The 27,246-nt window shown below is 44.8% G+C and overlaps 1 protein-coding gene across 1 annotated transcript in view; it reads right to left on the reverse strand.

Moving 5' to 3' along the window:
* The window catches only part of LAMB1 (laminin subunit beta 1), a 73,899-nt gene that overhangs the window by 22,628 nt on the left and 24,025 nt on the right, over window positions 1-27,246 (reverse strand). The window contains exons 10-24 of the mRNA XM_053554031.1: window positions 27,000-27,188; window positions 26,541-26,720; window positions 26,297-26,409; window positions 23,999-24,078; window positions 15,549-15,684; window positions 14,156-14,314; window positions 13,191-13,318; window positions 12,867-12,990; window positions 12,254-12,458; window positions 11,476-11,619; window positions 11,043-11,274; window positions 8,218-8,381; window positions 7,095-7,319; window positions 5,905-6,119; window positions 5,134-5,230 (exon numbers count right to left, since the gene is read on the reverse strand). Coding sequence (XP_053410006.1) covers window positions 5,134-5,230; window positions 5,905-6,119; window positions 7,095-7,319; window positions 8,218-8,381; window positions 11,043-11,274; window positions 11,476-11,619; window positions 12,254-12,458; window positions 12,867-12,990; window positions 13,191-13,318; window positions 14,156-14,314; window positions 15,549-15,684; window positions 23,999-24,078; window positions 26,297-26,409; window positions 26,541-26,720; window positions 27,000-27,188 — 2,391 coding nt within the window. The remainder of the gene's footprint in view (window positions 1-5,133; window positions 5,231-5,904; window positions 6,120-7,094; window positions 7,320-8,217; window positions 8,382-11,042; window positions 11,275-11,475; window positions 11,620-12,253; window positions 12,459-12,866; window positions 12,991-13,190; window positions 13,319-14,155; window positions 14,315-15,548; window positions 15,685-23,998; window positions 24,079-26,296; window positions 26,410-26,540; window positions 26,721-26,999; window positions 27,189-27,246) is intronic.

Consider the following 27,246-nt stretch of genomic DNA (forward strand, 5'->3'; position numbering starts at 1 on the left):
CAGGGAGCCTGGGCATCACAGGCCTGGATTGAGAACCCAACTTCCTCACTCAAGGTTTATCGTTGGACAAGTCACTTAGCCTCTCTGAGTCTGACATTTGTCAAGTGTGAAACGGAGACATTTACCCCCACAGGCTGTTTGCTCCAAGGATGAAATTAAGAATATGTACAGGACATGCCGGGCAGTGTGCAGCACCCAGTAGCGTCTTTGTGATCAGCCACTAGAGTGAGCCCTTTCCACGAAAGCTTCCCGGCAGATCCTGCTCATCTCGCCCCTCCTCCTGATAACTGAGAAGGTCTGCATGGATTGTTTCCCTTTTTCTGTTGTCTTGTCACTTCAAGTACCCTGTTTCCCAGGCAGCAGCCATTCTTTGCCACATTCATCTCCACTGTGCACTCACTGTTGGGTTGACTTCCACCTCTCCCTTGGAAACTTCACTTTGCCTTGAGACACAGAAAGTGGTGCATCCTAAGTATCATCAGGTAACAGGGTCCTCTGTGGCCACAGACCTTGCCTTAAACACAGGACTACAGGACTTGCCACGGTGCCAAAAGGTTGACTGATACTTTACCTAGGCATTCCTATTTTACCAAAAGCAAGGAAAATTTAAGTCATTTTTCTCTCTTACGTGTGATTTCCTTTTTTCTGACATTCTCTCCTAACCATTTCCTTTCCTGGCTTCAATAACAGAACTTCAGTTGTGGAATGAAAGTTGGAGTTAGGATACAATTTCACCTGCAGAAATGAGCTGCCTGTCCAGCCTGGGGTTCACAAGCTTTTTATGTAAACGTTCAAGTAGTAAATCTTTAGGCTTTGCAGGCCATCTGTCTGTGTCATGGTACTTGACTCTGGCTTTGTAGCATGAAAGCAGCCATGGATAATCCATGAACAAGTGGATGGAAAACTTTATTTACCAACATGGGCTGGACTTGGGCCCCTGTCTGTGGTTTGTCCACATCCGGTCTAACCTATCACTTCTGGGGACACAGACGTTGTTACTGGGATTATGCAAAACAAGACGTCTCTCTACTAACAACAGTGTTTATGGTTCTCCAAAGAATCAGTCTAATTTCCTGAGTCATAAAGGAAATAAAGAGGAAGGTGGGTGATTGTGGAAATGCCATCCTGAGAAAAGAACACAGGTATTCTAAAGATTAGTGTGGGGGCAAAGGAATGTACTGGGTTTTTCTATTAAAGGCACATGAGGGCAGCACCTCAGTGGGTAGAAACCTGGCCTGGACCAGCTAAAACAACAATGACAACTGCAACAGAAAAACAGCCGGGCGTGGTGGCGGGCGCCTGTAGTCCCAGCTACTTGGGAGGCTGAAGCAAGAGAATCGCTTAAGCCCAAGAGTTTGAGGTTGCTGTGAGCTGTGATGCCACAGCACTGTACAAACGTGACGGGGAAATGGCCACTACCCACAGCTTCGCACCTGTGCCCCACATTTCCAGTTTGCCTGGGTTTACAGACACTAGCCTTTTCTAAGAGCCAGAGGCCCCAAATGGAAATTTGCCCTCCTTTTGCTATCTATGAATCAACAGAAAGATTCCTCGTGTGACCTTTTGACTCCTGAGGGCACAATGCAGCGCTCCAGGCTGTTTTCTCCAGCAGGGTCGGTGGTGGGTGGATGAGACTCTCTCTCCATCCCAGCACAGTGAGGGGCTTGTTCAGACTTGGCATGATGGGCCAACAGCCCCAACCCGCCTGGACAATAGGAACATTCAACAATCTGTAAGTTGGAGGCTCAAATCATTTGTCTTTCACATAACTACATTTTTTTTCCATAAGGAGCATACTTAGCTATGACCTAAGTATTTCTGTAAGCATATTGTTAGCTAGATGGCATAAGACTTGAGCCCTTCTCACAAGCTATTTCCACTGAAAACGTATTTGGCAATTAATCACATAACCAGAGAAGAGAATTTATGTTCTTTTCCCATAGTTGCATCTAATTTTGGATGACATCTCCTCTTTCCCCTTCATATTCTCATCTCCTGTTGCCACCCTGTGGCCCGTGGCTGGTGATGGCAATCCCACATTCTGAGGGACCACAATCATTCTCATTCCCTCCAGGTGCTTTGTGGTAACCAGTTTCCCCTACGGGGTGCAAGAAGCCCAGCACATTCTCTGAGAGCCTGCTTTCAGAGGGGGCGTTTGTCATCCTGGGCTCTTGCACACCAAGTGCCTACAGCAACTGCCCCACCACTTCCAAATGCTTTCCTCCCCTAAAATTTCCAAATGTCTCTACCCCAATCAGCTATTACAAGCACAAAGGAGAGATAGTGCTGAACTTCACACCCTAAAAGATGAGCCAATATTTTATAACTTAGAGTTGCCAAAGTTAGCAACAAGGTCAGATACCTTTGCTTTAGATCTTAACTTTGGGAAAGGGACATTTTATTCCCATTAAAAAAAAAAAAAAAAACCTAGAATGGAGGTGGAATGCATTCTTCTTAGTAAAGTATCACCAGAATGGAGAAGCAAGAATCCAATGTACTCAATTCTGATATGAGGACACTGATGACCTAGTACATGGGGGGACTGGGGGTGGAGAAGGAACGGGGTATCGGGGTATGTGACACACCTCTTTGGGGCGGGACACAATTATAAGAGGGAATTTCCCTAACAACTCTGAGGGTATTTTCCCTTGAGTCTACATCCTTGGAAAAGCTCACGATATCTCCAAAAGGCTTAAAACCAACTTTTTCTGGAGGGTGGGCTGAATGGATTTGAAGATTCAGGTTATAATATTAGGGTCACAAATATGGAAAGATCTGACATAGATTAAGTTCAAAAAAGCAAATTCTGTATGTGTGTGTTTAAAAATACAGAAAGGGATTGGTATGGATCATGAACACCCGTAAATGCACAGAAAGAGCACGGGAAGAACCACACCAAGGTGAAGCGAGACACGCTGGGTGGGGGCGGGCAGAGGACAAAGGCCTGAAGTGCGCCCAGGCAGCTCTTGGCTACAGGCTCTCCTTATTTGCCCTGCTTCCCTGGAGCCACTGGGATTGCCAGCATGATGGTAAATTATAAAGCCAGATGGTCTCTGTAGCTCCTCCATTAACTGAAATCCTGTGATTCTCTTAAAGAGAAAAAGGTCGTACCAAAGGGAAGAGTGAAAGGAGCATACATGGCGGGTTTTGTGTCCCCTCAGGAAAAGCACGTCTCTTTGCAGAATCCTTTGCTTTTACTTTGTATCACTTGTTTGTTTTTCCTGAGTATCTGTTTCTTACGGAATGAGCTGACCTTTCTTCTGGATAAAATGAACAAAAATGTTGGCGAACACCAATACTATGCCTCTAGCACTCTTTGCAACATTTCCAAAACAGGATCTAACTTTTGACCTAAACGAGTTGGCATGGCCACAATTCCTCTGGCAGATTTAGAGGTGAAAGTTTAAAGAAAAGATAAAAGGGCGAGGGGTAAAGTTCTGGGCACTCCATGAACAGTTCTCTGACTGACTCTGACTCTGGGTAGTAGGCTTTTCCTGCTAACAAAGCTAAGAAGGAGCAAAAGGTCAGAAGGCTTTGGCAGACACAGCTATTCTGCCAATGACACATGCTGATAGAATCAGAGGAGGACAGCAATGATAGAGCCTTTATCTGGAGAAAGATCAAGCCCTAAGGGCATTATGAGATTGAGGAATTTAACCCAACAGTGCTTAGAGTCCTGGAAAGGCTGGATTTAAAGCAGGGCTTTCCTTTCAGGGGGCATCTTAGGAGAAACTGGCCCACTGGATGTCAGTACCTTCTAACGTGAGTGAGAATGTCAGATCTCATGAAGAACCAAGATCCGGACGACAGAATGATGAATGAAAAGGCTCCTGTTTCTAGCAAACATCATCCTCCCACTAGCAGACCTTCATCTAAGATGTCCCTATAGACTGTCGGGCTAAGCTTCAATTTAAAATAACAAATCATATGCAATTTGTTCTGGTTTTGTCCATTGAAGTTTTTCTGCTATTAAGGAACAGCTGAGTTTGCATCCTGAAGGAAAATACAGTTTCAGGTTTCTAACCTTTTCAGGAGATGCTGAATGAGGTGCTAACTTTAATATCTGCATTACTTCTTGCTATAGTTGAATCCAAAAGAGGAAAAGGTCATTTTTAAAATTTATAGTCCAAGAAGGACCTAACATTTCTAATGTGTAACAAGAAAATATACAAGAAAGCTTATAAGATATTACAGAAAATATCTATCCATAGTTACAAATTAAAAACACAGGGTAGAAAAATCAAGTGGGAAAAAAGAATAGGAAAACAGACAAGACAGCCTTGTAAATCTTTTCTGTAAATGCTTTTACTTTAAGATCTGAAAAAATCTGCCAGTTCAAAAAAAAATAAAATGTAAGAGCACAGAAGTAAAGCACTCTGTATGATTAACAGGATTTTAACAAATTGCTGTTCTTAAGAAAATGTCATTTCCCTCACAGTCCTTTTTTTAAAAAAAATTATCATAAGCCTAAGTAAGAAGCTGGGTTTTGCCCACATATACCTTTCGTTGCGTGTGAAGGCTCACAACACAACATGCACCACGTCACCCTCCGATTCTCATGGTGAGGACACTGGCTTACTGCACATAGCCAAGGGTTTAAGTGTCAGCAGAGTGTGGTTGATGCACTGAATCAAACAATCTGTCTAGAATAATCATTTACCTCTGCTGTGCACGTGCTATCAGGAAGCTGGCTGCAAAATACTGTTCAGACGGAACAAAAAGTCACTTTGCACAAATACACAGTTCACACAGTCCCCTTCTGGTCAGAAGCATTAAAACATAAAGCAGCTCTGTATGTATCTGTGGTGTGTATGCTCAGGCGTGCAGAAATAAAAAATAAAGCAGCCCTCCATGTATCTGTGGTGTGTGTGCTCACGCGTGCAGAAATAAACAGCTGCTACCGGCCTGCAAGAGTGAGCACACGTACACTTACTGCTCACACTTGTGTGCAGAGCTAGATTTGTTATGTTTTTTTTTTTCTAACAATCAGCATTAATTTCTTTTGTAGTTAAACGTAGAGTTGTTTTTAATAGACAAATTAACTTGTACTGTGGTTAGAGTTTCCAGAACGGCCCTGCAGACCCCTGTCCCCTCCACTGACCAAATGCCAACACAATAACGCCCAAGCCTCACCTCGGCACTCCACGTCGGGGTCTCCCCAGAAGAGCTCCTGGCACTCGCTGCAGGTGCGGCCTCCAAACCCAGGCATGCACTGGCACTGCCCTGTGAACTGCGGCCAGAACACAGACCCCAGTCAAGCGGGCTTCAGGGCAGAAGCCAGTTGTCATTTTTCTCTCCAGCTGCCAGTTAGAGGAGGGACTGAACTGTCTGGTTAAGAAGCATTCACTTACTGACTGGGAAAAGGGCCTCCCACTTTGCTCTCAGGCACTGAGAGCGCCACATCAGCATCTCCTACTTATTCTCCTGCAGCAGGGTCTGGACAGCACATTATACTTTATTCACATTTCCTCACTTCTATGCTCACAGATCAGTTACAAGCCCAGATCACATTTGACTTAGGGAGTGTGTCATTCTTAGTATGTGCCAGGAACCAATGGCACTTTCTACAATGCTGGGTATGGCTTTTGGTTCCTTTCAAGCTGAGTCACTAAGAAAACCGTCTGATTCAGCAGCCACGTACTGAAGAGAAAGGGCTCAACCTTGTCCACTCTCACGAGTCTGCCTCCACAGCTGGGGTCCTGCACCCAATGCTGTGGCTGTGTCAGAGGGAGACTTCACCGCTAAGGAGTCCCAGCCAAGGGTGACAAGTGAGGGCTGATTTCCAGCCCATGCTGTCTGCCAAGCTGTGTGTCTTGGTGCCTTGCTTTAATTGGGGCAGGGCTGCCAAATAAGCTAGCTGTCACCTGGGCTCATAAAGACATCACCTGGGCAATAGCCTCTCACCTCATTACAAGAAGGCCCAAAGGAATGATCAGTGTTGCAGCTGCATGGGTCACATCCAGTGCCACTGGCCAGCTGCCAGGTATTGGGTGCACAGCGGTCACAGTTCTGCCCGATCACGTTAGGAAGACACAAGCATTGGCCCGTGGCTTTGTCACACTGGCAGTCAGAGCCGTTGCAGTGCTCCTGCACAGTGCCCAGGTAATTGCAGACACACTCTGAAAAAGAACACGATTGCATTTACTTGCCGTCACATTCACAAATGTACAGCCACACAGAAGTTAGCTATGTCCAAAATGGCCAAGGTTTTCCCTCTCCAAACCTTGACATTGTAGTGCAAAAAGGTAAAGAAATGGAGGCGATTAAAACACAAATCTAAATGACTGTTATTTAGAACCTCTTAGGACGTCCTACACAGTTCTGACATTTCCCAGGGAGATATGCCTCGTGACACATTTTGCTGAAAAGTATCTTCAGAATATACAGATTTAACAAGATGCTGGTGAATCATTTCAAATTCAAGATTTCACTGAAACTGATAAAAAATATGCCAGTGGGAATTGAGATCTCTAACAATTTCAAACTCAGTAATGAACATGTCGGGGATCACAGGTAGGAGCCCTTTAAGCTCAGAAGGCTTTCAGCAATCCAGTCCCCTGGTTCCCACATTCCTCACATGTTTGTATAATCAGAGCCAGAGGCCTGGGGGCTTCCAGCAGAAGGAGAAAATGCTGGCTGATCTGCTGATAAGAGAGAAGTAAAGAGGGCTAAAATAGAGATCTTAGAGATGTTCCTTCTTCCTTTTCCTTAATCTGGAAGGCTCTACTCCAGCAATGCCATCAGGAAGCATGTAGACCCGAGGAGGTATTTGGGATATCTAGACCCTATCCGACCAGCAAGCTCACGGGCAGAACATGTTATCGGTATACTCCACGGGATGGCATTTGTCATGGTGACAACTACATAGCCTTTCCTTTCGGTTATTTCTCTCGGGCACTGAGCCACATCTTGAGACTTTAGTTCTGCCAGAAAATGAGGATGTAAAGGGAGAAAAAAATTTAGTCTCATATTTCTTTTGTTGCAAGTGCAATTTTACCTCTCTGAACAAGTGTAATACGTGAAGACTAAGCTCTTCAGCAAGGGTGGAAATCACGGTCACATGGGAAGGGGGGCGGGGTGAAGGCCCATCTTACTTCGGCAGTCCTGCTGGAGGGCGTCGCCGTAGTACCCGAATCGGCAGAGCTGGCAATGCTCCCCTTCCGTGTGGTACAGGCACTTGAGGCACCTCCCAGTGTCCTTGTCACAGGCTTCTGGGTCTGTCGTGTCAATGTTGTGGTGGCACTGGCAAGGCTGACACGAGCCCCCCACAACTGAGGGATTGCCAAAGAACCCTGATGCACAGTCGTCACATCTGGAGCCTATTGTTTGAGACAAAACCCAACACAAGATGCTTAGCTCAGCGACTGGCAAGCTCCCCAGCCCGCCCACATTCCCACCTGGAGGTCTCCCCCGTGCTTCACAGAGCCTGGGACGAAGCCTCTGAAGGGGAAAGAACGGCTCTGAGCGGTGAGGGAAGAAGCACTCTGTGGGTCTAACATGGCCACGCCACCTCGGAGCCACAAGCAAACAGGGTAAAGTGCGGCTCAACGTTACAACATTAACCCAAGGAGCACATACACTGAAACATTATCGCTCCTTTGCGAGCAACTTGAAAAATGCATCCTTAGTGCTGACTGATCTCCCTAAGACATCCTGAAATTACACGCAAAAGTCAGGTAGTGAACAGTGCATTCGCACGACTAGTGCTTGTAACAGTGGCTTCAAGGATGAAATGGAGTTCATTTTCACAACTAGCTAATTTCACTGGGCCTTGACAGATAATCTGAGTATCACACACAGGGAAGAATATATTCTGCTATCTGATAGCTCCTCGGGTAATACCCTTCTTTCTTCTGCCTACCATTGGGCCATTTCACTACTTTGAGACACTTCTGCTAAGAGTTAGAGGAAGTAAAATATAAATTAAATCTTTTTCTCTTTAGTAACAGGAAAGTATTTTATAAGGTTTTGTTTACGGATTTAAATGAGCTTCATTCATATCCTGCTTTGCCTTCTAATTTATTATCAGACATCCCAAAATTGACTACCCCACAAGCCAAACAGGAAAAGAGCATCTTTTCTATTTCATATTCATTTAACTTTGAATTAAGCACTGTAAATGTGAATTTAACTGGCTTCCCCTTCATCTTTTTTTCTCATTAACAACAGAGACACATCTTTTCCTTCTTTGCCTCCCAGACTCTGCATGTGACTCACCAATGTATCCAGAATCACACACGCACGCAAGCTGTGAAGTAACAGGATCTTGATAACAGCTCCTGGCAAACTGGCGTCCGCTATCAGGACCATCTGGGCAAGGGCAAGGGCGGCAGTGATCTCCCGACCCGATGATGGGGTCGCCATAGTAACCAGCCAAGCACCTGCATCATTGGCAGGAAAGAAGGGGCAGTTATCAGAAACCTGTTCGAAGAAAAGTCTTAGAAACTACGTTCTGTCTGGGAACGTTCTTCCCTGTTCCTCCTGATTCCATGTGGAGGACATTCCACTGAAAAAATGGTTCTCAAATGTTAGTTCCAATCAGAATCACCTAGAGGGCTTGTGCAAACAGATTGCTGGGCTCCTCTTCCTGCATTTCTGATTTGTGAGGTCCCCTGCTGACCTGGGGATCATACTCACAGGACCACTGCATTAGGGTGATATCCATGGCCTTGCCTGGCCCCTTACTTGGTGCTACCCAGAAGAGCCACAGCTCCCCAGGTGAACTCCATTATTCTGTCAGCTGCCTGGCTCCTCCCTCCTGCCGGGGAAGGGTGGCATGTGCGCAAGCCCATGGTGGCCACAGGTCTCAAGCGTGCCCTGTGATTCCGGGTTACCAGCATGAAGCTGACAGGGCTGCTCTCCAGCTGTGGGACCATTATGTCAGTCTCTCAGGTGGCTCCACACTTGGACAGGGATGAGGGATGTTGCTTATTAACTCCCAAATCCAACCTGTCAGTCCCTCCCCTTTAAAGATAACAAATCTGTGTAGGTTAGAGGATTTGTAAAACTCCCATAACTTGTTAAGTAAAAAGCCTGACTTTGCACAATAAATTCTTTTACTATATCATGCTGCTTCTCAACATGAGTGGTAATTACCAGGGTACTTTTTTATTCCTTACAACATAAGATCTTGAAGGACTTTGGAGATGATCTAATCCAACCTCATCCAACCACGTTATTCCACCTGCAGCTGGATGCTCTAACTTATAAAGTAAGATTATAAAGTAAGTTAGAAGCCAAATTGGGCCAAGAACTCAGGTCTAAAGACTTCCAATTCAGTTTTTCCTGTCTTTTGGAGGCAGAGGTAATCTTTTTATTAAATGGTAGAAGGATGAAGAAGTATAGGAGGAAAGTTTCATAGGAAATTAACTATTAAATTAGACTCAGCAAGAACATTTTCCCTGATGTGTGAGGAAGCCTACACCAATGAAACAATTTTGTACAACGGTTTCTGAGAAAGTTTCTACGAGACTTTTCCAGATGAAACAAATGTAAATATGTCCTGATAGAAATTTGAGTGTTCATTTCTCGCCTTCCCTCAGGAATAGTCTGAACATAGAGTTTCTTTTTAAATTCATGGGACTGAAACTCTGATCATCTTGGAAGAAAACAATGATGAGAAATTGGCTCAAACTGGATAGCAGAATTTTAATACTTTAAGAAAGTGTTGCCATCCAAGCCTGGGGTTAAAAATCTTTCCTTTTCCCACACCCATTCTCATTCTCCCTCAAAACCCTTTACAAATAAGACCCAAAGCCAGTGGCTAATATGAATTGAGCCATTCTCACAGGGTGTTCTTTCAAATTCTCTGAGCAGCACGTCTGATTTCAAATCAGCACTGTGGGTAACCGCATTTGTTGTCGACCCATTCCTCTCCCCAACCTCATTTTCTCATCTGTCCTTCTCTTACCGACCCTCCATCTCCCTTTGAAAGAACAATAATGGAAAACACGGCAGAAAACAAAAGATGACACCAATATATTAATTTCCTCCTCTTGCTTTGTATAACTCTTTCCTTGTTGTCTTTTTACAACACAGCTTTATGGTTGGAACAACTTTTATACAAAGGAGTAATCACTGGGATCTTCAAATTTTTGAATGCCACTTTAGCATCCAATAAAGAGCCATGTGTCATTTGCTTGCTTCACGCCATAAGGTAATCACGTACTCCATTTTCAGTAACGATTTCTCTTTTATCTGACATTGACTTAAGCACAGACTGGAAGCACTTGCTGAAACGTTCCACGAAAGGCTTTCTAAAACAAAAATCCTACAGAGGGTGAATGGATATTAAGATGGAGAAAATCTACTGACATGGAAAGGTGGAGACTCTTACCCCTACCCCTGTACACTCTAAAAGTAGATTATAACAGTATGTCTGCATTTCTTAATTAGCAATGAACAGTATAAGTCAGCATGTGATTTTTCTCATATGGACTATTTTTTAATCTGCTGAGCTGGACTATTAATGTTCCGGGAGGCACGTTCTATGTCCTATTACTGTGTATCAAATGGAGTGCTTTGCATACATAATTATTCAATGGACACTTGCTAGCTAGAGAACAGATTTCCTTATGTACATTTTATATAGTCTCCTGGGAATTGTAGTTGTATAAAATGTAGCTTTCAAAACAAAGCTGTTAAAAGCTATTTAAAATGATCCCACTTGGATTTGGTTTCTATTTCAACCCAAATTCAGCATTAGCATTACACAACTCTCGCCCTACGCCAGAAGATGCTGAGACAGAAGCATAACTTCTATAAGCGTAATCTATGATAAATTCTAGGAACTAGGATCCTTCTTTAAGAGGGCGGATTCACATCAGTTTTATTCTCTGCAGTATCCTCAGCACCAGAACAGTGCCTGGCACATAGCAGCTGTGAACTAAATACGTACTAGATAAATAAATGAGTTCTAGAAAATACTGAGGTCACCAGAAATGAATGAGCCCCATGGAGCCTGGTAGAAATGAATTCTCGTGGTTTGTCTCAGCCCAAGGCCACCTTGTTCTCCTTACTCTCACGGGGCAGCGTCCACATACCTTTCACAGTTATGACCTGTGGTGTAGTCCTGGCAGCTCAAGCACTCCCCTGTCACTGAGTCGCAGTCATCAGCATGGCCATTGCACTGGCAGGGCTGGCAACTCGGGAAGCCCCAGTGCCCGGGTAAGCACTGGTCACACTGCCGAGCATACACTCCCTGGAAACAGTGGCACTGGCCAGTGACAGGATCGCAGAAGGCATTGAGAGATCCTTGCAGATGGCACTCACAAGCTAAAGGAACCAAGAACTGCATTGAGAAATTCCTCTGGTGCAAACATGCCCTTTTAAATGCACCCTGTCCCCACCTCAGAATGCTCATTGGCTCATGAGATCCACTCCTGGCCACGAAGCATCATCTTTGCAAGGATGGACCCCTGCCCAGATGGCTCAGTTAAACTGAAGGAACGCATGACATTGCTTCTGAGGACTTACCTTTGCACCCACTGGGGCCGAAGCCGAAGGTTCCAGGTGCACATCTGTTGCAGGTCCTTCCAACCACATTTGGCCGGCACTGACACTGGCCTCCGTTAGGGTCACACACGGAACTTAATGAACCCTGAGGGTCACATTCGCAAGCTGCAGGAGAAAGAGAGACCAGAAGCTATGACACAGAGCAGCACCTCACACCCATCTCTGAACTGGCCTGTCGCCATCCTTTGCGTCCTTTACTACGTTGGCTCATCCCTAATTCTGCTTTCAAACAGCGTCATTCCTATGATGCGTGGAAGGGAAGAGAGAGGAGGCAGAGCCAGCAGATCAAAGAAGGTTTTCCAGGCAGGAGGTCATTAAGGGTTTATACCCTTGCGTTCAAAGCTCAGATATTATGGGACATTAGACCAAAGCCCAGTGACCTTCGGGGGCTGGTCTGACCTTTCAAAGAGAAACACATACATTTAAGTTACTTGATGCTTCCTTCTGCTTCCATCCCCACACCCCACCCCTGCCTGTGGAAACACTACATCCTCACAGATATTTTCCCTCGTCACCTGTTACTTGTATATTTCTTGATTATAGGTTTCAGCTTCAATGGTGCTTTATCTCTAAAATATGACTTAAAAAAAATAAAGACACACCGTAGTTAAGATGCTATTTTCGCTATTTTCTTTGTGCTGCCTAACACAGAACTGTGAGGCATGCATTCTGACGCACCTCATGGACAGCTGTTGGGTGCGCTGAGAGCCAGGAGCAGCGGCTGCTAGGCAATACCTACCCAGGCCCGTCTGGTGTAACAGGGCAGAAATGCTGAAGATGATGTTTCTGCAAACATCTGTCATCGGTGTTTTCACAACGCTTCTGCTGTTCTCCAAACATCGGTACCTCTGAAAGGTTTCCCAGGCACTGTTGGTGACCACCCCATCTCCTGAGCCTCCCACGGTGAAGATGTCCAGTGATTTGCAGTAGGGCATGAGGACCAGCTGTGAAGAAACCAGCCGGACGGCCTTAGGGTGGTACCCTGAGCTGCCAGGTCCAGTGGGTAAACACACAGAAGCCCAAGATGCTTCTTTGACTTTTAGAAAGAGTTAGATTCATTAAAGAAAGTGAAAAACCTTCCCATTCTTAAATACTCCGGCCAAGAACACCTTAGATATAGTTTACCTTAGCTTGATGGTGTTTGAAGTGCTAATTTTTAAGGCACTTTATATTTTCAGAAGGAAGCAGTCCGAATACATCCTTTGCACACAGGATAAGCAAAGTAACCTTGGATGCAAGACAGAATGATTCTGTCGAACCGTTCAGTGTTACCCGGCTATAAAATGCCCTGAGTGTTTGGACACGGTCTGTCCAGGGTTCTATGCCCGCGCCGGAAGTGACCTCTCACTTACGGAATCGATCAGCGTGTAGGGGCTCTCCACGGCGTTGTCGGAGGAGGTGTACTGGGGCAGCTCCAGCCTCACCGTGTAGTTCACGCCCTTCTCAAAGCACACCGGGCGGGGAAGGACGACGTATCTGACCCGAGATAAGAAAGATGACAATAAAAGTAACCTTTCAGCACCCAAAGAATTAAAATTAAAAACAAAGTTCTACACTGATAATGCCAAAGGAGAAAAACCAATAGTCAATGCCTGAAATGGTAACTCCACAACTCACAAGACACAGTAAAATATTAGCATGCATCAGTTCTGTGAAGCTGCCACTGGCAAACTGACCTCGAGCCTGGTGATAATGACACCACCTGGTTGTCATCATCGGGAACAGTGTTGCCACATCGGCTGCTGGTTGGAATCTTTCCAGGTCGCTTCACTGTGATGACAGCTTTTTCCCAGTGGTCAGGTAGCTACAGTAAGAAGCAATCAAAGCTCCATCTGCATTAGCCCACCACGGCTTGTTTATAAAGATTTCTCTGAATCAGTCCTCTGCCACGTTGAAATAGCAAACACATGGCTGCTTTTCCCTTCCCTCTGGTCCCCTAGACAAGAAACAACTCCCAACTGTTCTCTCTGCCTCTTCCCAATGTCCCTCTCAGTCCACTCTAAAGCAGCTCAGAAAATAACAATCCTCTGCTCAAAATCCCCCAATCCCTTCCTGTCCAAATTCAGTTACTGCTGCTAGAATTCCTGCTAACAGCACCTCCCACCATGTATCTTATCCAGCTCCGTGGAAACGATTTTCAGAAAAGCTCTCTCCTCTCCACGGCTCGCACTAGTCCTTACTTCCTTTTGCATCAGTCTAGCACAATTCCATCCATGCTTTAAGGCCCAGATCTGACTCCCTATGCAACACCGGTAGCCGCTGGCTCAGCCCAGCCGGTGTGAGCATGTCCACCTGTGGGCACCCCTGCGCTCTCTGCTGTGACGCCGTCCCCTTTGGCCTTTCCTTACAGTGAGGGCCTTGTGTGTGTCACTGGGCAGCCAGACTGTGTGTGAGGGGGAGACCTGACACATTCTCATAACCATGCAGTCCCCAGCAAGGCCAAGTGTCTAACAAGAGGTCACTAAATATTTGAGAAACTGGATTCAAGAAGAAGAAGTTACATTTTCATTTCCATAGAGGACCTGAGAAAGTCAGAGGCTGGTCGGTTCTGATGCAACCTTCGAATTTCACAAAACCCCAAAATACCCAGGACCCGTGTGAGGTACTCCCCTCCCGTCCCTCCTTTTTGTTTGTTTTTTACCTGTGGCTCGTAGCGAATCAGGATATCATACTCCATGGAATATGGTATGTTGTCAATGAAAAACTCCAGATAGGACCCTTCGGGCACGCGGACGAAGCCGGCTCCGGTCCAGGAGGGAATCCGGTCCTGGATATACTGCCGCTCCACTACGCTGACCCCCTGGGGGAAAGGGCAGCAGTCACACTCGGTTTAAAGGAATTCAATTACACTTCAGAGTCAGTTCAAAGTCACCCAGAGATTCAAAACTGTGGCTGCATGATATCTATTTTTCAGTCACATTTTTCCCCAAAAGATTATGAAAAGTTTTTGATAAATAGGAAATTAGTGTCATTCTAAGTTTCATTCTAAATTACGATAACATATCTGTGGTTGTCATCTCTAAAGAGCAGCCATCAATTCCTCTATTCCCTGTATTTATCTGTGTGCAGCTTTACCCATTAAGAAGGGCAACCTATGTTATCCTCTCTGTGAATGTGGGCTGGCCCTGTGACCAAAAAAATGTGAGGAAATGACATTCTGGGACTTCTACGCCCAGGCTTTAAGAGACCTGGCAGCTTCATTTCCTCCTTCATGGAAGCCAGAAGCCATGAAAGCCTCACTATCCTGACCCCACCATGCTGTGTGGAAGCTCAAGAGAACCGCCTGGAGAGGCCGCGTGGCGAGGAGTGCCTCCCTCACCAGCCTCCAGCTGTTTCAGCCACCCCATCTGATGTGCTGGACATACATTTTGGGTCACCAAACTGTGGGATGATAAGTGAAACAATATCCTTGTCACGTTACATCGACAAACTTTGGAGCACAAATAGAGGAATTTCTTTTCTTTTTTTTCTAACAACTTGACAACCAAAGAAACAAAGACAGATTTCTTAAATCAACTGAAAGCTTTATTAGTGAATGCTCCAAAGTCTATTCATGAATTATAGGTACCTTGCTTTAAATATGACTATTCTCAAGAATTTGTGATCCTGATTCTTAGTTAGTGCTCACTGACAAAAGCCATCAGAATGCTTCTTCTTTTTTTTTTTTTTGTAGAGACAGAGTCTCACTTTATGGCCCTCGGTAGAGTGCCGTGGCATCACACAGCTCACAGCAACCTCCAACTTCTGGGCTTAGGCGATTCTCCTGCCTCAGCCCCCCGAGTAGCTGGGACCACAGGCGCCCGCCACAACACCCGGCTATTTTTTGTTGTTGTTGTTGCAGTTTGGCCGGGGCTGGGTTTGAACCCGCCACCCTCGGTATATGGGGCCGGTGCCCTGCTCACTGAGCCACAGGCGCCGCCCCAGAATGCTTCTTAAATGGCCTCTTTGTAAAGCATGCGCATGCATATGCCATCATAGCCCTCCCCCCCCAAAATGCTGCTCTACCAACCTGCCAAGCACTGCCCCCTACTTACAGGCCCCAAATTCGCTTCTTCTGCTTCATAGAGGTAGTGATCCAAGGTGGTAAAGTAGTAACCGGACTCCACTTCATTGCACTGGCGTCCGATCATGTGCGGCCGACACCAGCACTGGCCTGACTCAGCCGAGCAGCTGCAAAGAAGAGGAGTCAGGTGAGTGGCAGTCCCCTACACACCAGCGTGACATCTACCATTAACAGTAGAGGGGGGAAAATGTCCACAGAGCATTTTCTTATTCCTTTCAGAAAATAAACAGGGAAACATTAGTGCCTATGAATTACAGTCGCCCCTTGGTATATCAGGGGGACTGGTGACAGGACCCCTAGGTAGAGCCAAACCCAAGCATACCCAAGTCCTGCAGTTGGCCCTATAGAACCCACATATGGAAAGGTCGACTCTCCATACAACCAGGTTTCAAATCCTATAAAGGCTATGTTTTCGATCTATGTTTGGTTGAAAAAAATCTGCATATATTTTTTGGGCCCACGTAGTTCAAGGCTATGTTGTCCAAGGGTCAACTTTAACCCCAAACTCCAAAGTATAACAAGGGACCTGACCTTTCTGGGACCTGACCTTTCCAGTTTTACCTTCCCTGTCCTCTCCTCGCTTATACCCCACCATACCATGTTGAGGATTTCTGCAGACATCCCAAACTTTCTAGCTTTGCATCTTGTATCTTTGTTGTATTTCCAACTGCAACTCTTTCCTAGGCCAGAGGCCCAAATATCCAATTCCCTGAAGGACATCTCCAACTTGGCTGTCCCAGAGGCATCCTGAACCAAAGGACCCCAAATGGAACCCCTCCATCTCTCCTGTGTTCTCTAATGGGGTGGAGGCGCCGCCCCGCACTGGGTCAACCAAGTCAGAAACACAGAAGTTATTGTCTAGATTCTTCCTTCACACTCCATCAGGAACCAAACTGTGTGATTTCACCTCTACGGTTCTCTGTATTTCTTCTCCTTTTCCATTGGCTACGCTACTCCTTACTTCTCACAGTAAAAGCAGCAGCAGTCTCTTCCCAATGGTATCCTTGTTGTTGGTCTTGCAAATTCCCAATCCAAACTGTGACCCTCCCCGCCCCAAGTTGCCCAGGTGACCTTTCTAAAATACAATGACCATTTCACTTCCTGGCACAATGGGCTCAGGAGGTGCACCTACCCCTTCTCCACCTTTGCAGCCTTTTCTCTCCATCAGGCATGGAGCAAAATGTGGCTTTCTAGGTCCATAAGTGCAACCTTTTGACGGAATCAAAATTTTGCATAACAAATCCTTTTACTAAAAGGAGTGCAGCAGAGAGAGAGAGAGATGGAGCTTTTCCTGCCTCCTTTGGTGTGTAAAAAAGAATCTTGATATCAGAAGGCTGCAGGTTCCCCACGCAGGCCTGCTTCATGCCGTCCCTTTGCACGTGCCGTTCCTGCAGCCTGCGGCGCCCTTCTCCCTTACCTGCCCTGGACATGCACTGCTTCTTCTTCCACTATTCAGCTCACAAATGACCCCTGCTGTGGCATTTCCTGGCCACGACCCCAAGTGCATAAAATAAGCTCCCTCTCCCTTCATGCCACCACCTCCCTGAGGAAGAAAGGATGTCTCCTGTATTCCCAGCATCCACAACAAAGCTTGTCATGGAGAAGATGCTTGTTAAAGTGCAGACTCTGGGTCTTCACAGTCTACTGAGTTTTCAAAGCCCAGCTCAATGTCCCTTCCTCTCGTGAAGTCACATCCTTTCCTCTATGGTTCTCACGTGGCGCTTCCTGAGGCCTTGGTTGTACCTTATTTGTATTGTTCTTAAGATAGTCAGTCCTTCTCCCTCGTAGTACAATTGCTGACACAGCAAAACCCCACTAGACTACACACTCCCTAAGGGCCGGGACCGTGCCTGGGGCACCTCCGTGGCCCCTCGCTGAGACTGCTGCTCTGCACACCGGGCACATTCTGTGAACACTGGCTCAACAGATGAATGCATGCAGGGTATGTGTTTTGAATAAAAACCAGAAGGAAAAGAAAAGCTTTAATGTGGAAATAAACTATTTTTAAAAATCAATCATCACTCTATGAGGTAAAAAAGGCCTCTGGATAAACTGCAATGTCTTCCTTTTGTTCTCAGCCTATGTCTCTCTTTTTCTTTAGTATCATGACTTTGAATATCAAGTAAAACCAGAATTACATGCATCTATCTTGCTTCATTAAAAGACAAGCTGAGGTTTAGAATTGCTACTTTAAACTCATTCCCAGAGTGTTTTTTCCCCGTCATCCTAAAGTTTCTTTTAAACCAAGTGCCTAAAACAAGTTACAGGCCACAGGAAGACTTAACACTCAGAGGTGTACGGACGGTGTCCCAAACAGCCCCGTCACGGTCCAGCTGAGTCCTCTTCCTGTACATCATGTCGTTACCCTACAGGAATAGGAATTCCTAACATCCTGTAGCCAATTCCCAGGAGAGTAAGGCTTGTTCCAATTAGGACCTAGCCCTCTTTTGGCACAGTTCACCAACAAAAGCCATTTTCAGAAATTCAGGCATGAGACATTACATCATATGGACAAAAGAAAATCCTTCATCCCCCAGATGTTTACTGAGGAAACAAATGTCCGAAACATGAACCATGGAAGAAGAAAACAACTGGATCCCCCAGGTGCGACCAGGAGAGAACAAGCAGATGAAGGTGAGGAGGGTGCAGATGAGGGCAGACTCCCAACTTGCCTTCGACCTGCAGCACGATTCTCAACAAAGAACTCCCCGAGAGCCTGGTCACGTGCACATTCCCCAACACCTGCCCTGCCGATCACAAGTCTGTGTGTCCCCAGACCTGACAGGCACAGCCCCTGTTCAACCCTGACTCCTTCAGGGAGCCCATTCTTGTGGCCCTGCTGTACAGATGGCCCACAGCCCCCTCTTCAGCTGTGCCCTCGTTCATATTCCTGGCTACCAACAGGACATGGCCATGCGGATGTCCAGCAGTGGCCTCCAATCCACTTTGTCCCAAACTACTCATCACCTCTCACACTGACTTCTTATCCCCAACTCTGTCAGCAGATATAAAATTCTTCTCATGGTTTAGGTGAGATATGACCTTCTCTTTCCTACAGTCCAACATTCAAGTCTTATTTCAAAATGTTTCTCAACTTAGTGGCTTTCTCTTATTGTCACTGCCATCACCTCAGCCCAGGAAGTCATCAAGCTTACCCTAGCAACCTCCCAAACAGACCCCTCCAACTCTCCTCCCTTCCCAGCCCAATCCATCCTGTAGACCAGTGCCCAACCGACCTCCTACAGCACAGCTTCTGTCCTTTCACAAAAACCCACAACTAACAAGTCGTCGTGCCTCTGCCTGGCTGTCTGCAGCCTTTATGTCTCATCCTCTGAAAACAATTGCTTCTCTTTCTGGTGCCTGCTATTGCTTTCCTAGGAGCCACACTCCTCGTCCTCTTCAACAAATATTTACGGAGCAAATATTGGCCCTGGCAGCATGCTTCCTGTCAGGTACCCCCACGTTTTCATCCATTGCCAACTTTCTTTTTAATAAATTCTTACTTCCTTGGTATTATTTCTGGCTAAAGGATAGAGAGAAAGAGAAATGGGAAAAAAATAGTCTTTGTCCTAAAAAACAATCTAATTGGGGACATAAACAATAAGGCAATTAACAAAGACAACAAATCAAAATGCAGCAAGAACCACTGGAACTCTGGGCAGAGGAGGACACGACTCATCTGCCGGAGGAGCTGGAGGGAGGGTTGCTGATAGAGGCAGCCGTGAGGCTTGGAGAGGACAGGAATGGTGGGAACAAAGAGGACAATGGAGAAATGTGAGCAGAGGTGGCCAAGGTCAGACCAGATCTTGACCATGCCACAGCCATCCCTGTCTTTGTGCCATGACCGACCTTTTCCTCCCAGCTAGAAGGGCCTCCCCTGCCCACCAATTACACCTTTCAAACGATCACTCAGCTTTCAGAACTCAAGCTCAGATTCTATCTTCTCCAGAGTGAGACCCAAGATTTATTACACATCATTATTCTTTCCTGTGTTCTAGTAAAAATCACATCTGACAGAAATAGTACATGCTCAGGCCCAGGCGTGGTAGCTGATGCCTGTAATCCTAGCACTCTGGGAGGCTGAAGTGAGTGGATTGCCTGATCTCATGGGTTCGAGACCACCCTGAGACAGAGTAAGACCTCGTCTCTAAAAATAGATGGGCATTGTGGTGGGCACCTGTAGTCCCAGCTACTGGGAAGGCTGAGGCAAGAGAATTGCTTAAGCCCAAGACTTTGAGGTTGCTGTGATATCACAACACTCTACCAGGGCGACATAGTGAGACACTGTCTCAAAAAAAACAAACCAAAAAAAAAAGAAATAGTACATGCTTTACAAATTTATATGTTCCCAAGTTTACAGATTTCCCCATAAACTATATAGGAGACTCAATTCACTGAACCAGTAAGGTAGAATAATGACATAAAATAAATAAGACTCTGTGGTAGGTAGAATCACAGCCCCCTAAGATGTTGACGTCCTCAGCCATGCAATCTGAGGGTCTGTTACCTCACAAGGCAAAAGGGACTTTGCAGATGTGATTAGAGTAAGGACCTAAAGAAAGAGAGCTTATCCTAGATTATCTGGGGGCCCCCAGTCTAATCATGAGTTCTTAAAGTAGGTCAAAGAGCTGAGATGTGAGTAGGCTCTCACTTACTGATCCTCTGGCTTTGAAGAGAGAAGGAGGGAGCCCCAAAACAAGATGTAGGCACCATCCAGGGGCTGTGAACGGCCCTCGGCTGACAGCCAGCCAGAAAACAGGAACCTCAGCCTACAACCACAGGACCTGAATTCTGCCTGCACCCAAATGAGCCTGATGCAGGTTCTCCCCTGGAGCCTTCAGAAAGCAATATAGCCCCTCCAATGTCTTGATTTTAGTCCAGAGAGGATATGTCTGCCACACAGAACTGTAACATAATAAATGTATCTTGTTTTAAGCCACTGAATTGTACTTTATTATGGCAGCAATAGAAAACTAATATAGATCCTACATTTTCTTAGTGGGTGAAGGCCAAGACTATTTCTTTAAATAATATGATGGATTATTCTTTAAATATATTGATGTATTTATCATAAATATAGAAACTAACATTTAAAAATTCTGTTGGAAGAAAAGTTCTATGTCATGTAGACAGTGATGAGCATTGTTTGTCATGGGATTAAGGTGGTGCCTGTGGCTCAAGGAGTAGGGCGCCGGTCCCATATGCCAGAGGTGGTGGGTTCAAACCCAGCCCTGGCCAATAACCAAAAAAAAAAAAAAGTTAAAAACTAAAAATAGTGATGAGCAAGGAAAATACTTTAGAGTTTAAACTTTATTACCAAGGAATTAGGCAGAGATACGTTGAAGGATAAAAGGGCTCATTCATAAAAACCGACTTCTTTCTGTGTTTAGTCAGCACCATTCATTTTTCTAGGGTAGCTCCTCAGTATCTCCAACTAGGATACTTTCTAACAGGTGGGAACTATGTTCTATAATCCCATGATGTCCTTTATCATAGTACAGTCATGTGTCACTTAACAAGGGATACGTTCTGAGAAAGGTGTCACTAGGTGATTTTGTCCCCCGTGAACATCCTAGAGTGAACAGATATAAACCTAGATGGTCTACCTGTTCCTCTTAGACTACAGCCCGTACAGCATGTTATATGTGGGCAACGGTAACAATGGTATTTGTGTACTTAGCAATATCCAATGTAGAAAAGGTGCAATAAAAATATAGTGTTGTCTGGGACGGTGCCTGTGGCTCAAAGGAGTAGGGCGCCGGCCCCATATGCTGGAGGTGGCGGGTTCAAACCCAGCCATGGCCCCCCCTCAAAAAAAAACTGGGAAAAAAAAAATATATATACACACACACACACACACACATATATACACATATAGTGTTGTCATCTGACGGGACTAGCACCTTATGTAGTCCATTGCTGACCAGAATGTTGTTCTACAGCATGATTATAATTAATGAAGGGTTAGATACATCATAATCATTCAAAACACTGAACAAAATGTCTATGAACCTCTGCTCTGGTCTTAAAGTACAATAAATTTCAGTCCCTCATTTACTAGGCACCTATAAGGTCCACTACTGCGTAGGGTAGCAAGGGAGTTGCAAACTCACATAAGACATAATCCCTGTCCAAAGAGACCTTTGTAAATATAATAAGTGTGATACAAGGCAGAATAAAATAAGGCTAAAAAAGATGCAGAGGTAATATGTTATTAAAACGCCATGGGAGGGCTGGGGGTTTCGGTATGTTAAGTTCAAAAAAGCAATGGGCTTCATACCAGGTAGGAAAGCCCTCAATTTAACTGTTGAATTAATTTTGAAGGATGCCATAAAGATAATTATATTTTTCAATGTTTTTAAACATACACAAGTAGCATTTACCTTGCAACAGCTGCCACTGATTCTTACTGCTACTAAATCTTACTCATTAAAGTAGGGAATGTACATTAAAGTGGGCAAAATTTTATTAACCTGGCTTGAGTTACATTATTTAAATTAATTAGGTCTCACTTCCTTAAATATTCGAAAGTTCAGATTAGCCATCAACATAGTAGACACTACTAAACTTTTGTTGTACTACCAAAAATCCTTTCAGCTCATCATATAAAACATCTTAATGCTTTTTCCACTTCCAGTGATTTTTATACTCAGTTCTGTCCCTGGCCATAAGAGTCTGGGACCACATTTAGACATTTCTTCTCCCAAGGAGTGCATATTTAGTTTTTAACATCTAATCCTTGGTTTTTGGCCTGGCATGGTTGACTTGCATCTGTAATCCTAGCATTCTGGGAGGCCAAGGCAGGTGGATTGCCTCAGCTCAGTAGTTTGAGAACAGCTTGAACAAGAGCGAGACCCCCATCTCTACCAAAAATAAAATACAATAGCTGGGTGTAGTGGTGGGCACCTGTTGTCCCAGCTACTCAGGAGGCTGATGCAAGAGAATTGCTTGAGCCCAAGAGTTTGATGCCAGGGCATTCTACCCAGGGTGACAGAGTAAGACTTTGTCTCGAAAAAAAGGGGGCAGGGGGATCACCAGGAAACATTGTAGCGTCACAGGACCAGAAGGCATCTTTGCAGTTTCTTTTTCACCCCTCCAATGATTCCCAAAGACAGGGCATCTCATCAATCATGCTAGAAAGATCAGATGATTACCTACTTTAAAATCTTTACTAGAAAATTTGGCTTCACACCCTCTTCCATTGAACATGCTCTGGTTGTTACAAATTTTTGGAGAAGAGATTTGAGCACAGGCCAGGGGCTGTGTGAGGGTGGAGACAGGCAGGAAGTGTGTGGAAAAGAGGAAGGGAGAGTAGAGCAGAAACCACATAGGACATTCCTGAGTTTAGGACATAATTCGGAGAATTACGCATGCCAACTTTCATCTCATCAAGGACCTTAGGAGTGATGACAGTTTTGAACTGAGGAATCAATTACTAAAGGATTCAACATGTGTGCTGGGAGTCACAAAGGAAAATCAGAAAAGTGACTTAAGCAGACTACGGTTCGTGTTTTTCCCTGCCTTTATGGAACCGTCCTAGCTTCCCTCTCTCTGGAGGTTTTCTAAGAACAGAAACTCACGTTGGAGTTTCAGAGGCTGCGTGCTGGAATGAATCCATTGCACGAACTGGAACAGAACAAACCCAAACAAAAGAGGACAGAGCCTGCTCTTGCTGCTGAAACTCTGGTTCCTTCCCAGCAGACTATTACGGTGTTGGGAAATAATCTCGTAAGAGTCAATTTTTGAGTACATGAAGCTTGCTCGATGAATTCAGCGTGTTCTCTCTGGGAAGATTTGGGCCCACAGGGAAACATCTGTCTGTTCTCTCAGCAGTCACTTACACTATCCTTACCAGATGTTCTGAGTCTGATCCAGGAACAGACCAAAATTTCCTTTGACGCAAAGACAGTTAATTGAACTCCCACAAATGTGTATGATCATTTCTGGTAGAGCTTCATATTTCTTCTATGTAAGCACATTTAAGTAACTAAATGAATCTGTCATTTTCATTAACGGACTTGAAAGTTGCAAAAAAACAAATAAATAAAAAAGAAGAAAGATTTTCTACACAAATCAAAACGTGAGTCCCTTTTGCATCTTTTTTGACTGGTGAAAAATCAGTGCTGTGGCGGGAAAGGTACTCAGGTAACTGGTAGGAAAATAAACTGGCTCAATCTGTCTGGAACATTCTGACATTCTCTATTAAACTTAAAATTATTCATGTACTTTGAGTTGGCAGGTCCATCACTAGGAACCTAGTGAGGTATCTACAGAGGTTGGAGGTACCTACAGAGGTTATCTACAAACTTTCAGTGTTTGCATATTACATATCGTAAGAGACAAATGAATGTCATCCTTTTCTCAGAAGTCATGACTTTCCTTGGTGACTTAGTCCAAGAATCTAAGTGAAGCTCCACTCACCTATTGTTTAGTGCTCCCCCAAGGTCACAGTCACAAGGTCGACATCCATCCAAATCGTTGCTTAAGCCCCAGTACTCTGGCTGCAGAACAAAAGATTAAACACCTCAAGGAGGGTTCCTGTAATTACACAATAGACGCAGCAAGGAACAAGTTAAGGCACGTTTTGGTTGTTCCACCAAACGCTCACTTTCACTGTGAAAGCAGAAAGCTGACAAAAGGCCGGAGAATTCCTGAAATAAAGAAAGCTAAGCCGTCGCTCAATGGAGTCAGAGGCTTACACTTGGGCTCCTGATAACACCAGACCACAGACTGACGTCTCTGCCCGACCAATAACCTTCATCAAACAATTAATACGAGTGAGCAGTAAAAATACACAATTTCTTCATTAGCATTACTGTGACAGCAGAAGAGTTGTGGCAAATATTTGGCAGGTCTTCGCGTTTTCCTTCAGCTCAGTCTGTCATAAGTCCCAGCGTGGATTTTGGAGACACGGCTTTCAGTGAGGACTATTCTCACCACAGAAAGGAAAGGACAACACCCAGTCTTGGGTGTGACAGAGATGAGGCAGTATCTACATAGGGAAAAAGAGCTCTTTGCACTTTATAAGTGAATAGATAAAAACAGGGTCTCCAACTTAAATCAGGCTTCCAGAAGTCAAACAGGGGTTCTCAAACTTTTCAAACAGGGGGCCAGTTCACTGTCCCTCAGACCGTTGGAGGGCTGGACTATAGTTTAAAAAAAAAACTATGAGCAAATTCCTATGCACACTGCACATATCTTATTTTGAAGTAAAAAACAAAACAGGAACAAATACAATCACACCCCTCATGTGGCCCACGGGCCGCAGTTTGAGGACCCCTGAATCAGGATTATACAGGGTAGACATAAAGTTCGTGTGCGATTTAAATTAGTTTACTATTTAAATTAGTTTACTATTTAAAATTGCACACAAACTTTAGGTCTACCCTGTATATACAAACATATAGATGTAATGGCTATAAACATGATTTGGGGCCAGCAAAGCCCTCTAAATGATTAATATAAAAGCAACACAGGAATGCTATAAAAGATACAGAATTTTTTTTTAACTACTTCCATAATTATTCTACTCAACATCATTATAGTGAAGTGTTTGGTGTATTTCCCTCTACGTGTTGTTTTTCTCGGTGACTTTTTTTCCTATGTAATCAAGATGCTATTCATATCCTATTTTCTTCAAATAATAGCATGAGCATTTCCTCATGTTATTGTCATTTTCAACAGCAACTAAATGGCACATGGTCTGGAAGCCCCAAATTTACTGAAGTGTTTTCCCACTGTCGCTTCCAAGTCTTTTGCTATGATTATAACAGATGCAATGAGTCTTGTGGTGAACGCATCTTTGTCTAGTTATCTGATTACTTCATTAGGATAGATTCCCAGAAGTGGGATTACTAGGTCAAAGGGCACGCCTATTCCTACAGGCTACTGATACATATCTCCAAGGTGCTTTTCACAAAGTATAAACCAATCTGCATTTCCACCAGCACCTCATCATATCCTAATAGTAAGCATTCCCATTTTTTAAAGTTTTTGTTAATTTTGTCTATAAAAGTGTACTTCGATGTGGTTTCATTTTATAGTTTTTTGGGTTTGGCCTTTTGGGGGGGAGGGGTAGTCTCAATCTGGCGCCCTGAGTAGACTGCTGTGGCATCATAGCTCACAGCAACCTCATGCTCTTGGGCTCAAGAGATCCTCTTGCTTCAGTTTTTCCATTTTTAATAAAGACGGGGTCTCACTCTTGCTCAGGCTGGTCTCTTACTATACAGTTTTAACAATGATGGTTAACATTTTGTGGAATTATTCATTAGTAATTGCTATTTTGTGAATTGTCTACTTGGGTCTTTTATCACTTATACGTAAAGGTGATGCCAGAATCTACAAAAGTAAAAAAATTTCTCTATTAGAAAACGTCACCCTCAGGCTAGGTGCTGTGGCTCACGCTGGCCGTAATCCCAGCAGTTTGGGAGGGAGCCACCTAAGGAGAGTGTTTTGAGGCCAGCCTGGACAACTTATCAAGACCCCATCTCTACAAAAATTTTAAAATTAGCCAGGTGTGGGGGCACATCCTTCTAGTTCCAGCTACATGGGAGGTTCAGGCAGGAGGATCATTTGAGCCCAGGTGTTCTCGACTACAGTGAGCTGTGATCACTCCTCTGTACTCCAACCTGGGTGACAGAGCAAGACCTCTAAAAAAGAAAAAAAAAAAATAAAAGGTCACACTCAAACTATCCATCCACGTAATAAAGATTTACCTACCAGACACTGGTCACAATGCTGTCCCATCACCAGGCGCTTGCAGTAGCAATGTCCTGTCTCAGAATCACAAGGATTTCCACCAGGAATTGTTCCCAGAGGATTGCAAGCACAGGCTTTATTAAAGACAAAATAAAGAAACAAAAACCAAGTAAGTCCAAAGCAGTGGTGCGGCTTTAGAATCACAAAGGAAGATAAGAGTTATGCACACAGCAGAACTCCCAAGCTTTTTAGCCAACAGACTTACATTTACAACCAAATGGGTCTTCAGCACTTAAGCCATAGAAGCCTTCTTTGCACACGTCACAATGTTCTCCTTCCACGTATAACTTACACCGACACTGCCCAGCAATGAGACCAGCAGAAAAATCAGTGTAACTGTCACAAATTCCTTCATTCTGAGAACCAGCTGGGTCACATGTGCATTCTAAGAAAAAAGAAAAGTAGCGGGTTAAAAGCAGCAGGAAAACCAATGTATCTCTGCATAAAAACTTACGTTCCCTTCATCCCTCTGAATCTCACAAACATAGACTAAAGAAGGTTTGACGACCAAGCAGATTCCTCTCCAAGCAGAGACTCAGGCGGCAATTAAAACCCCAGTGCTGGGTCTGCTCCTCATACTCTGAGCTCTCAGGGAGAGCTACAAACTACTCAACATGAAAGGCAACTTCGAGCAGGTCCCACAGGGTGACATTTCCCAACATACGTTCACAGACATTAGGATCTCGGATGTCCCTCTCCGGGTGCTGGTAGTAAAACGGTTTGCACAGCTCACAGCTGCGCCCCATGGTGTTGTGCTGACAGTCATCACACACGCCTCCGCTGACGTTCCCAGTGGCCAGGTAGACGGCCATGTCGAAGTGGCATGAGCTGGAGTGTTCATTGCAGTTACACTCTGCAAGACAAGACCAGTGTCAAGAAAAGCCTTGTAAATCTACGGACCAACGGAGGAT

This window comes from Nycticebus coucang, chromosome 11, assembly GCF_027406575.1.
Source record: "Nycticebus coucang isolate mNycCou1 chromosome 11, mNycCou1.pri, whole genome shotgun sequence".
NCBI lineage: Eukaryota > Metazoa > Chordata > Mammalia > Primates > Lorisidae > Nycticebus > Nycticebus coucang.